Below are 13,060 nucleotides of genomic sequence, written 5' to 3'. Positions count from 1 at the left end.
GCTCGCTGTTCATTGTGCTTTTTTTTTTTCTTTTTTTTTTCTTCTGGTGCTGTTTTTTGTGCTTGAGCTGAATGGGCAAAGGCAAAGCTGAGATTGAGCAGGACACAGGCTGGAGAGGTGGGTGTCAGCCTGGTGTGGAGTTGGCCACACTGCTGTGGTGGGATTGCTGTGGCCCTGGAAGGCTTGCCTGGGCTTGGGAGAAGACAAAATGTTTCGGCAGGTCAAGAAATTAATGAAGGAAGAAACATCTGATGCAGAAAGAAGTTACCTGATAGCACCCACAGAGAAAGAAAGAAGCATATCCTGCCTCCTGTTGTGGGTCAGGATTTTGTTGGTGGTGGGTTATTCTTTTGTTTTGGTTTGGTTTTTCTTTTTTCCTGAGGTTTTTGGTTTCTTTTGGCTCTGGTTTTCGTGTTCAGGATAAAGGACAAAGTGGTAGATGCTGATCTCTTGCGTGCCTGGGGCATTTGTGATCACTCAACACAGAGTGAAAAGGATGCTTGAAAGGGGTACAGGGTGTGCAAGAGGGCACTTCTGCAGAGCATCATACCCACATATCACAGCCTTCTCTGTCAGCCTCACTGATATCCTCCCTGTCACCTGAGACTCCAGTTTATCCCATTGATTTAAAACGCGCTGGAGGGATCTGGTGCTTGGCAGAGAGGTAAAACTTCTTTGCTCATTTTAGCTCTGTTGAAATGGATGTGTGTTATCATCATAGTTGACAGCCCAAGATTTGACATTGAAGTTGCTGGTTTTATTTCTTCTTTAAGGAACATTGTTACTACAAGTGCTTGAAAACACTGCCCGGAGTGTTCTGGGCTCAGAGCTGGTGATAGAGATGAGGACTTTCTGTTGGCAATAAAAATAATGTCAAGGTGTGTGCTGGAGGTCTCCAGAACAAATTAACACAAGTTCAGGTTCCTGAGCTCTGTGGTTAGAATGAATCCTTGGTGCCCACATAGTGCCACTGTAATTTTTAGGGCCAGTTTTAAAGCAGAATGCCAATAAGAATTGCTTGATAAATTGATTTCCCACCCACCTGCTCCTCTTCATTTCAAGCCTTAGAGGAGAGTGAGCATTTAGGTGACAGAAACGTGTGTTTGTGGCACTGTGTTTGTATTAATACAAATATGTAGAGGATCACATAGGGAAGGAAATGTGAAAATTACCTTATGAATTGTCCTTAAAAATGAGAAGGAACTCATGGAACACAACAGCATGAGGATCAAATGGCTACTGATGAAAAAGAAAAGTTGATTGGTAGATTATTGTCTTGAGTGAAGAATCAGTTGAAGTAGAACTTTGTAAATTCCAAAAAGAGCCTGTTACCAGTAAGTCCTTTTAATAGGTTGGTTAAATCAGTGTCTTGCTAAAGCTATTTCCATTTCTGTTTGTGTCCCCCTCTTCTGTAAATGCACTTCCATTTATGAAGGTTGAATTTGGTTCAACGAATAGCTAGGCAAACTTTTCATTTTATGCATTTTATGGAAATAGGTAACATCATGGAGGTCCCAGTGTTTGATATGTAGCAGAAATCCTGGTTTTAAGTGCAATCCTGTATTTAGGCAATGGAATTTGATTCTGTTGACAGTGAGAGGGTTGTGTGCAGCCTAAATGTGACCAGTAAGCAGCCAAGTCACCTAAAGAACAGGAAAGTTAGATTGATTAGAGGGCAGGAAAGAAATATTGTTGTGGGGAGAAGAGATGAAAACGAGGGATAACTGGAAGTTATGGTGAAGCATTTCCTGAGCACTAAACTGATCCTTCCAAATCACAGCGTCAGCAGAGCCAGGGTGGTGCCTGCCTTGAAAGCTCATGAAAATGGGAAATTCTGGTGGTGTTGAATACTCTAAAACAGAGGAGCATGGGGATCTCCTGGACTGATCTTTTTCTTCTTACAGAAGGACTGTGGTATAACTTTTTTCATCAATTATATTGCTCCTCCTGAGATCTTAATTAGCTCCTGCCGCTTTCAAATGCATCATCTTTTGCAGACTATTGTAGGCACTCTTGATCTCAACTGTGAAACTCCAAAACTCTTGTACAGGCAGCAGGGTGAGAGTCCCTCTGTGGAAGTGATTCAGATGGTAAAAAATACTTATTATTTTTGTCTTAAGAGGTGAAATTTATGTCCCTTAGAAGTTTCTTGGATATTAGCACAAGAAGCTGCATAGCTTCTGTGCTGTCTCTGTCCCAGTCAGGGCTATGGTATGCACACAAATTCAGAGGAAATTCAAAGTTATAGAGAAGTGTGGGTATAGCTTCTCTCACTTCTTCTGAATAAACAAGATTGCATAGTTTATGTGCCTTTCTCATTGCTCTCTTCTGAAATACATGTAATATCTTTCTCACAAAAGCTGGTCTGTCATGATCCAAGAAGTGGTCTTTAGAGATAAAGCTGAAATAAATGCCACCAACAAGGCTTGGTTTTGTTTTGTTTGGGGGCTTTTTTGTTTTTATTGTTTTGTTTTGGGGTTGATGTTGTTTTTTGTGGAGTTTTTTTGGGGGGTAGTAGTGGTGTACAAATTGTCTAAATGGTGATTTTATTCCAGGGCTTTATTTTCTTTACTTTGTGGTTAGTCTTTGCTTTTTTCTTTGGGAGCGTGCAAGTGAGGGCACAAATTTTGTGTCTGTTACCTCTCACTCATAGCATTCTGGCAATGTAAAGGTTCTTAAGCAGAAATCAGAATTTAGGTAGAGGACTAGGCTCACACTCTGTTTTTAGGCACTCAGTGAACAAGACTTGCACTGTCTGTTTCCCTGAGCTTCTTCACGAGCGTTTAGTTGCATCTCTCTGAGTCTGTGTCTCTTCTGTCTTCCCCTCCCCTCAGCTTAATTTATTGCCAGAACATTTCACCCTCCCACATACTCTCCCTTCCAGGTCAGTGCTGTGTGGCATAAAGTGAACAAATGTGTGCAGTCTTCACAATCTTTGTATGGCACCCTGCTTCGCCACCTTCCCACTTTTCAAGCTGTTGCCATTCATGGCTATGTGCAATCCTGCCACTCAGTCAGCTGGTGGTTTTGAGCCCCGTTGAATTTTGGAAGGGATTGTGTTCCTAAATCTCCTAAATTCCACCCTTACTCTTATTCCTTAAGCATTTTAAAATAGCAATTTGCCTTATGTTGTCTGTTGGTGTTCTTTGGTGCAGCATTGCATCTTTACTCGGTTCTACAAATTTTTCATCCAGAGGAGACTGCTGCTTTTCTGAAACCCTTGGATTTTTTTTTTTTTTTTTTGTTGCTCTTCACAGAAATTTTCTTTTTATGAATGAATTCAGATAAAATTAAATAGCACTCCAAATATTTTCTTCTTAGTCTCTCTAGAACATTTCCTCGCAGATCCAGAATGTCCTAGGCCTATATTAATATTTAATTTCCATTTTTTCCCTCCCAAAGTCTTACTAAGCACTTTCTTTTATTTATACATTCCCTTTGGGTTTTTTCCTTATCTCATGAGCCAAACATCTCTGTCCCTAATTTCTGTTCTTACAAACACTGGTCTCTTTTGACTGGTTGATGTTTCTGTGTGAATATACCAGGAGGGCATGGTGTCTTCACTTTTATCTCCCAGTGACTCCTCCTGGTCATTGAGCTATTAAATTATTAAAATTCTGTAAAATCAACAGCGTCGCTTTCCAGTGCACTCCAACAGCTGCTTTTCCTGAGCAGGGTTCCTCCCTCCACCCCTATCCATCACTCTGCAGGCATCAAAGTGTTTATGTTACATATGTCTGGTTCTGTCCACCCTGAAAGGATAGAGCAGTGCTTTAATTTCCTCCCTCTGAAAAGTCCTTTTCCCACTTGTTTCTCAGCTGTTGCTCAGTGTCTCTTTACTTTGACGTGTCTGGGTGAATTTCTGGCCTCTTGTTGTTGGGTTTAGGAGTCTTGTGGAAGTGTTTTGCTGTTGCATATGGTGTTCATTGATACCTCTGAAAATACCTGCCAACAGCTGAAACACCGCCGAATTTCTGTGTAAATTTATGTTTTCAGTTCGGGATCTGAAACTGCATTTTTTTTCCTCCTGGAAGGGATCCCAAAGTTTTGTTTTCGTTTAGGTATCTCAAACATGTTATATGCTACACAGGATCCAATGAAACTTTGGATTTTCATTTTGCTTCTGTGGTGGGTTTTCATTGTGTATTTTCTTTGTACATTTTTTCCCCAGCGTGTGACCCCGGAGTATGCAGGGAATCAAGCTGAATTTTCATTACTTGCTCTTTTGGCTGAGGTAGTAACTTCCAGATTTGTTGGCAGGCTCAGATTTGTCCCAGTCCTTGGGACTGTACTCTGGATGAAGTTTTTGGAGTGACAGCATTCCTGAGCAGGGATTTTAGTGTTCTGAGCATTCTGGAAATGCCCCTGGAGGGACACAGTGAGACTTGCTTGTGTGTTCTTACCAGAATCCAGCAGTAATTCAGATACAGCTGTGTTGATAAATCACCCCATGGACAATTATTTCTCCTGCTTTCCTTTCAACTTCTGGAATATGGGGTATAAAAATGCTCTTGTGTACTAAGGAGAGATAATGCCTTTTAGATGCAGAGGTGCTGGCAGGGATTACATTATTTGTTGGCCTTGTTATTTGTCCTGTGCAGGTAATTTGTAGGTAGATGCCATATGTAAAATCTCAAAATTGGGATTCGCAGCATTGCCACTGTTTTTTCCATTTCTAACTGCAGCAATCACTGTTAATTTTTGCCTCTTGACATGACTGTAGGTGTCCTTCATTTTATCTCAGATCATCCTATGCTGTTATCTTGCTTTTGGAGTTGCACAGTGAAGTCCTTCCATTCGTTTTGAATAAAATTGGTCTTTAAAAAGGAGTCTCAGTGTTTTGGGTGTGGGCTTTTTTTGTTTGTTTGGTTGTTTCAAATGAGTCAGGGCTAAGTGTTCCATTTTCTTCCCTTTCATTGCATATATGAATGTGCTTTATTTTCTTCTGCTGCCTTAAGGCTGTCTAGTGAAAAAAAAAAAAAAGTGCCTTTTTTCCTTAAAATGTAAATGGTACTTCCTGGTGTTTGATTTTTCTTAATTTCCCTTCCATTCGTGTTTATTTGCTGCTGCTGTGTTTTACATGTACTTAATACAAATTTTCTTAAATCTTCCTTTTGCTTATTTTAAATGTTTTCTGCTTTCTGATTTTGTAGGCTTTTAGGGCTTTTATTTTTTACTTTTTTCAGACCTGGATGGCTAAACCCCCTTCCTGCTCTAGGCCAAGGCTGTTAGCACTTTATCAGAGTGCACCCAGCCCTTTTTGCTTGGGGGTGCAGGAATAAAAAGAGGTGGAACTTGCATTGTGTATGTCCATGACTCAGTTTTTGGGTCAGTTCTGGAGGAAAAGCTCCGCTCCTTTGTTGGGGCAGCACCTCCAAAAGGTGTCTGGAACATCAACTCACTCTTGCAGCAGGAGTAGAGCAAGGAAAAATGCAGTTTTTAAAGCAGTGCTCTGTGACTGTGGATATGCATCCCTTGGCCCTTCTCTAAGACACTGCTTTTGAAAAAATAAATTAAAAAAAAAAATATCCCAAAGCTCACCCCCATCCACTGTTCCTCATTTGCTGGCAGTTTGCATTCTGTGTGCCAGAATGCATCTTTGGAGGCAGGCTCTGGTCAGCTGCTGCTGGTTTTGGAGCGGCGTAATGAAGGCGGGGCTCACTGAAACCCAGTGGAAAACTTCCTCCTGTGCCTTCAGTCAGCTTTGGCCTCTGTCCAGGGTGTTCCTGGTGGAGCTGGGCTGCCCCTTCATGCCAGGGGAGCTGTCTGGTAAGCTGGTTCTCAGACACCATCAGAAGCCCTGTGCACATGTGTTAATCCTGAGTGTTTTCCTTCAGGAAGTGCTAAATCTTGTGCTGCAGCAAGTGTAATGAAGGAATTTGGCAAGGGAAAAAGGCAAGGAGTACACTAGGTCCTGCGTGCTGCCATTGTTCAAGGGTGCAACTCACTGGAAAAACTCTTCAGATGGCTTTTTCAAATTTCTTTAAATGTCATGACTCTTTCAAGTGTAATGAAGCAACATACTAAAAACCGTGGGGTGGCCTGTGTGAAAGGTAGAATTTTCTTCTGGCTGTTGATGATGACAGGGAGAAAAAGCTACTTGATGTGCCTTTTTTTTAATTTCATTTTATTTTATTTTTTTGGTTTTGTGTGTGGGAATTGACATGGAACTGTCTGCTTCTGCAGTTTTCACATACCAGATTCCACAGGGCTGTGTAAATAACCGATGGAAAGTCCGAAATCTGGAATAATAGACACCAGATGATAGGGGGAGTGAAAACATCTGAAGCACAGTAGATCTTGTGGACAACAGCAGAACTTCCTTCTCCTGGAAAGAATGGTTTTTTAGACCTGTAGCTTTCTTAGCCATGGATATCTCTGGGACTGTGACCAGGAACATTGGTGATGTGGTGGAAATTTTTGATCTTTTCTTCCTCAGGAGGGGAACAAGTGAGCCACAAAGTAGACTTCAATACCCTAAGAGTAGTTTGACTAGAACACATTAAAAAAAAAAAAAAAGAAAAAAAAAGAGAAAAAAGAAACAACAACAACAAAAAAAAACCCTGTTTCAAATGCTATGAACTTTCTTTTCAGGCTGCCTTCCCCTTGCCAAGAGATCTGTCTAACAGTTGTTTTGAGCTTTTAGAATCACTGAACTTGGTAGCCCAGAGAAGTGAGTCAGCAAATCCCATCTGAGCCCTCAAGGTCCTGTTCCAAAGGAGGGGTGAGCCCACAGTTGCTGCCTTTGAGAGAAGAGAGGCTTCTACAGAGGGTTTACAGCTCCTCAGGGCTGTCCTGTGCCAAAGTAAAGGATGTGGGGAGCCTGCTTCAAACACAGGGGAAGGAAAGCCTTGACATTTAAACAGGTGGAGCTCACTGTGAGCCCTCCTGGTGAACAAACGTGCTGTGGAAGTGGTGGAAGCAAGGGATGATAAATGCTGCCTTGTAATCCAGCCTCACTCAGCTGATGGGGCTTGGATAAGAAAAACAAACCCATTTTGCCAGAATCTTTCATGTCTCTGCCTTCCTCTCTGCTATGTACACCTGGTGGTGAAGCCAGGGGAGCCTGGAGACATTTACCTGCTGTGCCTGTTTTGTTTCATGGTCTGGTTTGGTTTTTTTCCTTGTCATTATTTGTTACTCATTTCTTGGGCATGTGTAACCCCCTGCCTGTGGCAGTGGGAAAAGAAAGCAAGCATTTTGCTCTTTTGAAGACAGGTGGAGAAGTCCCCACATTCAGTGTTGTATAGGCCTGTTTGCCTTTTGTTTCCCCATACTAATTGGTTGGATTGGATGGTGTTAAGTTCCCACAAATGTGTGTCTGTGAGGGAATTCTTATATATCTAGCCTTGGGGAATTCAGCTTTGGAAAATGAAGAACACATCAAAGCAGGAGGTGGCTGGTACAGTTTGTGTCCTGACTTCCCTCCCACCTCCCCCCTCCCCTAGCTTTTCTTCCCCCTTCTAGAAAGCTTAGGAAAAGAGCCTTTTGTCTTCTATTCAGGAAAATTGCACTGAAGTTCATCTGTGCTTTATTCCTCTGCTTTGATTTGTGCCATTCATGGGCAGCTGTGGGTTATGTAGAACAAAGCAGATGAATTCCTAACCTCCACATTCAAGCAGTGTGTTGGGAAAGGTTCAACACCACCCTCCTTCCCCCCACACTCCTTTTTGGGGGTATCTAACCAGCATATTACAGCTTTCAGTTTCAGTACTGAGACATCTTTGGACTTTGTTTCCTCCACATGCCATTAAAATGGTGTGGCAGAGTTCTGCTGGCTTGTAGAAGGGATGTGTCTTTGGAGATCTCTTTTCTCAGTATGGCAAAGCAGCAGTTTGAAAGTTTGCTTTACTGAAATTTATGATTAAGCATCTTTATTTTCCAATGATGATTTTATTTCTAATATCATCAGCATGAGTAGGGAAGAGTATCCATTTTTTTTCTTCTTTTTTTCTTCTTTTTTTTTTTCCATATAGATAATTTACATGTACCCTGTTCCAGACCCTCGCCTTGTGTGAACTGGCATAAGAAAGAAAATAGATTACATTTTTTCTTCATTTTTTTTCCCATATAGACAGATTATTTACATGTACCCTGTTCCAGACCTTCACCTTGTGTGAACTGGCATAAGAAAGAAAATAGATTACATTTTTTCTTCATTTTTTTTCCATATAGACAGATTATTTACATGTACCCTGTTCCAGATCTTCACCTTGTGTGAACTGGCATAAGATATTTGAGAGGATCTGCTCTGATTTTATGTGCCAAACACATAAAACATTTGGCAGTATGATTAAAGGGCTTTACCTTCAAAAATTAAGTGTCTTAAAATCAGGCTTCTTTTTTAGACTACTTTAATTTAAATGTGTCACTCATTTTCTCCCTAAATCAGATCTAAAAAAGCGTCATTTATATTTCTCACCTTATAAATTGTAGAATACACATTAAATTAGATTAAGAAGTGCTGCACCTCTTAATCCCTTCAGAAAGCAGGATTAGTTTCATAACCCACAGCCTGGTCAACCCCCTCCAAAAGCCAGTAGGTTCTGGAGCAGGCATCATCAAACTTTTTTTAGATTTGTTGATCCACCTGGAATAACAGCTCCGCTCTGTTTCCCTGCAGACTCTTCATACTCAGAGCCTCCTGATGTTCAGCAGCAGTTGAACCACTACCAGTCCGCAGCTTTGGCCAGGAACAACAACAACATCAGCCCAATCCCACTTTCTGGGAGTGCTGCAGGAGTGGAAAAAGCAGAAGCCATCCTTAACTGTGAATTTTGCGAGTTCTCTTCGGGTTACATTCAGAGCATCCGGCGCCACTACCGCGACAAGCACGGAGGGAAGAAGCTCTTCAAGTGCAAAGATTGTTCCTTTTACACAGGCTTTAAGTAAGTACTCTGCTGAACAGATGAACTGAACTGGTGAGGGAGTTTTTTTTTTTTCAGCGCTTGAAAAGACTTCTGAGGTCTTTGATGGGAACATGGGCACTGCTGACCAGGGAGAGGAGCGTAGGAAATGCCATGCCAGATCACAGCAGCATCCATGTAATCCATTTTCTCCTCTCCTGCAACAGCCGGGACCATCTGCTGCAGACAGCAGCACAGTTGCAGAGGGTTTCAGAATCATGGAATTGTTTAGGATGGGAAAGACCCTTCAGATCATCGAGTTAACCATTAACCCAGCACTGCCAAGCCCAGTGTTAAATCTTAGTGACACGTCTGCACATCTTCTAAATCCCTCCAGGGGTGGTGACTCAGCCACTGCTCTGGGCAGCTTGTTCCCATGCCTGACAACCCTTCCTGGGAAGAAATTTTTCCTTACATCCAATCCAAATCTCCTCTGGTGCAACTTGAGGCCAACAGGTTCACAACATCCCCGTTGTCCGCTTGGCACAATCCTTCTTGCAAAAGTCATAAAATCTCAATTTTTCCCTGAGTTCCAGACACATCCCTCTGTCCAGCCGTGCCAGTCTCATCTTTTGGCACATGGAGTCAGTGTGCTCTTGCACCTTAAGGATTTTCTACTTGGAGAACATCCAGTGATCCTGGATTCCTTTGTCCTCCAGGATGCCCTCCCAGGGGACTGTCTCAGCCAGTCCCTTAACCATGCCAAAGTCTGCCCTCTGGAAGTCTAGTGTGGCAGTCTGCTGCACCTCTCATTACTTCTCTGAGATTGTCTGAGAATCAGGAGCTATCATTTCATAATCCCTTTGTCCTTAAGTGTGAAAATTTTCTCTGCAGAAATAATGCAATTTCCACATGCAACCAGCATGAAACGTGGGACAATCAAGTGTCCAGCAGTGGCAGGGGAATTTATTTCACCTTACTGAAGAAACCCTTCTCCTGTTATTTTATTTTCCCCCCTAGTCTTTCTAGCTTAAATTATAGAAAGATGCTATTCTCTAGCATATCTGATAGCATACAGAGACATTTCAGAAAATCCAATTATTTAAATGTAAAGGCTCGGGTGCCTTGTGCGTTTGTTTGTGTGTGTGTTTTTAGCTGCTCTTCTGTAAGAAAAGAGAAAAAGGCACATGTGCAGTTCATCATTTGAACTGATGAACTGCACATCATCAGTTGTGTGGTGGGCCCTTAAGCATAACACCCTGAGCTGACATTTGAGGTCTTAAACTTGTTAAGAGTGACAGTAAACAGTAGGACTGGATCAAGGGAAGGAGTTCTGTTGAAGAAAATGTTGAGCACAAACCTGAGAGAATCCACTGGATCTTCTCTTTGTTGCTTCATCTTTGCTCTCCCCATGTTAAAATTTCCTGCTTATGTTTAGTATCCTGATTGCTCTCTTAAATACTACCAGAAATTTACAGATCCAATCTGTCTGTGTCTTTCAAGTGCAATTTTCTTTCACCTTGATATTATGAAATAAATCAGGCAGCATTTAAACACGTTCATAGCAGCGTATTTTCTGCCTTAAAAAAGGGAAGAGGAAAAAAAAAAAAAACCAAAAGCATGCCAATCCCCTCTTCAAGCCATCCTAAAAACTTAAAAGCATGAGAGCAGTTACCAAAGTTGACAGAAATATACCTGCGGAATCGGAATTCAGTGATTGCTGGATTGGGTCCAAAGCCACTTTTTACTCTAGTTCAATGTGTCAAGCCCCTTAGCTTTTGCAAGGTTTATCACTGCTTTAGGAAAAAATGACCAAGTGCCCCAAGTCTAGAGACAGCTCTTGATTTCAGTAGCTGGGCTTGTTGTTAAATGGATGTACAGTTAATTTCTTCTGTTAAGTGTATCTCTTGCAACTTCTAAGTATGCAGCCAGTGTAATGCCAGCATGAAATTTTTGGTTCAGAAGTACTGTGAAGTATCCATTCATTCTTCCACACTAATAAGTACAGTATTCTAAGTCTTGGGTTTTCAGATCATTACAGCTGATGCTTTGAAAGTTAAACAACTCAGTGCCAAACTCGCTGTGAACACAAATCCCTTTGGTACCCACAATCTAAACCGTGTAGCTGGTTAGATCAAGATGGTTAAGGATGTGTTCTGCCTGAACTAAGTTTGTCCTCCCCTCTGCAAGTCCAGAACAGCTGACCGATTTTGTCCAACTTGCTAAAAATTCAACCTTCGCCGGAGAAGGCGCACGGAACGTTTCAGCCTGAAGACAGATAGTGAGCATGAAAGGATGGGAATTCTTTTGCTATCTTGACTATAGCAGTGTGACTGTACGGAGCAGCCCATGCAGCAGAATATCTTGTCACCAGGAGTGTTTGCTGCTTTGAGGGCAGGAGCCTGCAGATTCCTCCTCTCATGTGTCGCTCATGTGAGCAGCCCCTCTGCGGGGCCGCGCGGACAGCGCTGAGTGGCATCTGCACCTTTTTACACCACACATCCCTTATAGAGAGCCGTGGCACCTCGCTGCTGCCCTCCTGACTGCTGCCATTGTCTCCCTCCTCTCTCACAGATCTGCTTTTACTATGCACGTGGAGGCCGGGCATTCGGCAGTCCCCGAGGAAGGACCCAAAGACCTTCGCTGCCCTCTCTGTCTCTACCACACCAAATACAAACGCAACATGATCGACCACATAGTTCTGCACAGAGGTAAAAACATCCATGTCCATGTCTGTGTCCAGTGAGGGGAATGCTGGACAGGACCCTGGTTCTGGTTTCATTCAATATTTCAGTCTGGTTTCCTTAAATTTTTCCTCTCTCTGTACATGAGGACAAACAGGTCAAAGGAGTCACTAGCCCTTGATTGTCTTTTTGTTTCATTTCTGTAAGATGTGTCTGATTTATTTCCTGTGAAATTCAAAGTTTGACAGTGCTGAAACAGGGCAGGTTTGGGATAGTTTTTAAGGTTTTTTCCTCAGGGGAGGTGAAAAACCATCAAACACCTGTTTAGAAAGAGTTGCCCTAATTTACAACTTTGATCTAGGACAGAGTTGTGCCCTGACCGTGTCCTTGTTGTCTTAAAGGCCTTGCTATCATAAAGTCACCCAAAAGGTTTATCAGCAAACCATAGAGGCCTCAAAATATCCCTTGATAAATTCCTTGACTATTTTCTCCTCCGTGTTCCTAGGGACAAAATAATTATCTCATTTTTCGCTTGACTGTAAGGCTCCTTTTCTGTCTACACCTCTCCATTTTTAAATATTTTTTTTTTTCAGCCTGCTAAAAGTGGGAGTAGGGATTTCTATATTTTATTAACTGTGGGCTTGGTATCTCAGAAGAGACAGCAGTTTGGGCTCTCTGGGCTGGGATTCCTGCCCACAGCTATCACACTTGATGCTTGTGGATGGTCTGTTGGCTGCCGAAACCCAAACCCATGTGTTGGGATGGCACTCTGCCTGCGTGCAGGTTGGGCAGAGATTCACAGTGGGGTACTGGTGGTGAGCAAACACAGGTTTTGCATGCCATCTTTTTCCTGGAGGAGATTCTGGTGTGACAAGTGCTGTCGTAATTCCATGTAGTATACCACTTCTCAGTGCCGGTAGCTTGAAGTCCTTCTTGTACCAGCTCAGTGAGCTTGGCAGAATTCAGATTTCTTTCTAGCAGGGCTAGAAAGAAATCTGGCAGGTGTAGCAGGGCTTCTGTGAGGGAACATCTGGAGGAATGACCTGAAAGCACATTACAAAGCTGACATATTTGGTTGCAAGGGTTTGGCCGATGCTTTGGCTTTTACTTCCTCCCCTTGGAGGTGTTGCTGTGTCAGATTTTGCCTGGTTTTCTCCATTTTGTGGCCATGCCAGGTCTCCAGCAGACAATGCCAGGCCTTTAAAACAGAGGGAACTGGGTGGGTTTAGGGTATTTTCCATCTTGACATAGGTTTGGTGTTGGGAATGTCCAGTTGCAGAAGTGGAAGAGCTCAACCAGCTCTACTGCTTGTGCAGAGCTGTTTCTGACCAGCTCTGTCACCTCCTGGATGAGTGAAACTGTGGATCTTTTCTTCTGTAGGACTTCCTTCAGTTGCACAAACCAACCTCAAAGAGTTTTTGCTGCTGGAGCAAGCCTTATGGCAAAAGGACATAATGATGATCTACACACCACAGTGCTGGGGGGAGGAAAAAACAGAGTAAAAGAAGTTTCAATGCAAATGGGATTATA

General features: G+C 42.5%; 1 protein-coding gene across 4 annotated transcripts in view; it reads left to right on the top strand.

Annotated features, from left to right (window-relative positions):
* The window catches only part of ZNF462 (zinc finger protein 462), an 89,107-nt gene that overhangs the window by 62,483 nt on the left and 13,564 nt on the right, over positions 1-13,060 (top strand). For all 4 annotated transcript variants that reach the window (XM_066569741.1, XM_066569738.1, XM_066569740.1 and 1 more), the window contains 2 exons: positions 8,624-8,888; positions 11,421-11,557. In XM_066569741.1, the coding sequence (XP_066425838.1) occupies positions 8,624-8,888; positions 11,421-11,557 (402 nt within the window). The remainder of the gene's footprint in view (positions 1-8,623; positions 8,889-11,420; positions 11,558-13,060) is intronic.

This window comes from Molothrus aeneus, chromosome Z, assembly GCF_037042795.1.
Source record: "Molothrus aeneus isolate 106 chromosome Z, BPBGC_Maene_1.0, whole genome shotgun sequence".
NCBI classification, from domain to species: domain Eukaryota; kingdom Metazoa; phylum Chordata; class Aves; order Passeriformes; family Icteridae; genus Molothrus; species Molothrus aeneus.
This window is presented reverse-complemented; position numbering and strand designations above follow the sequence as displayed.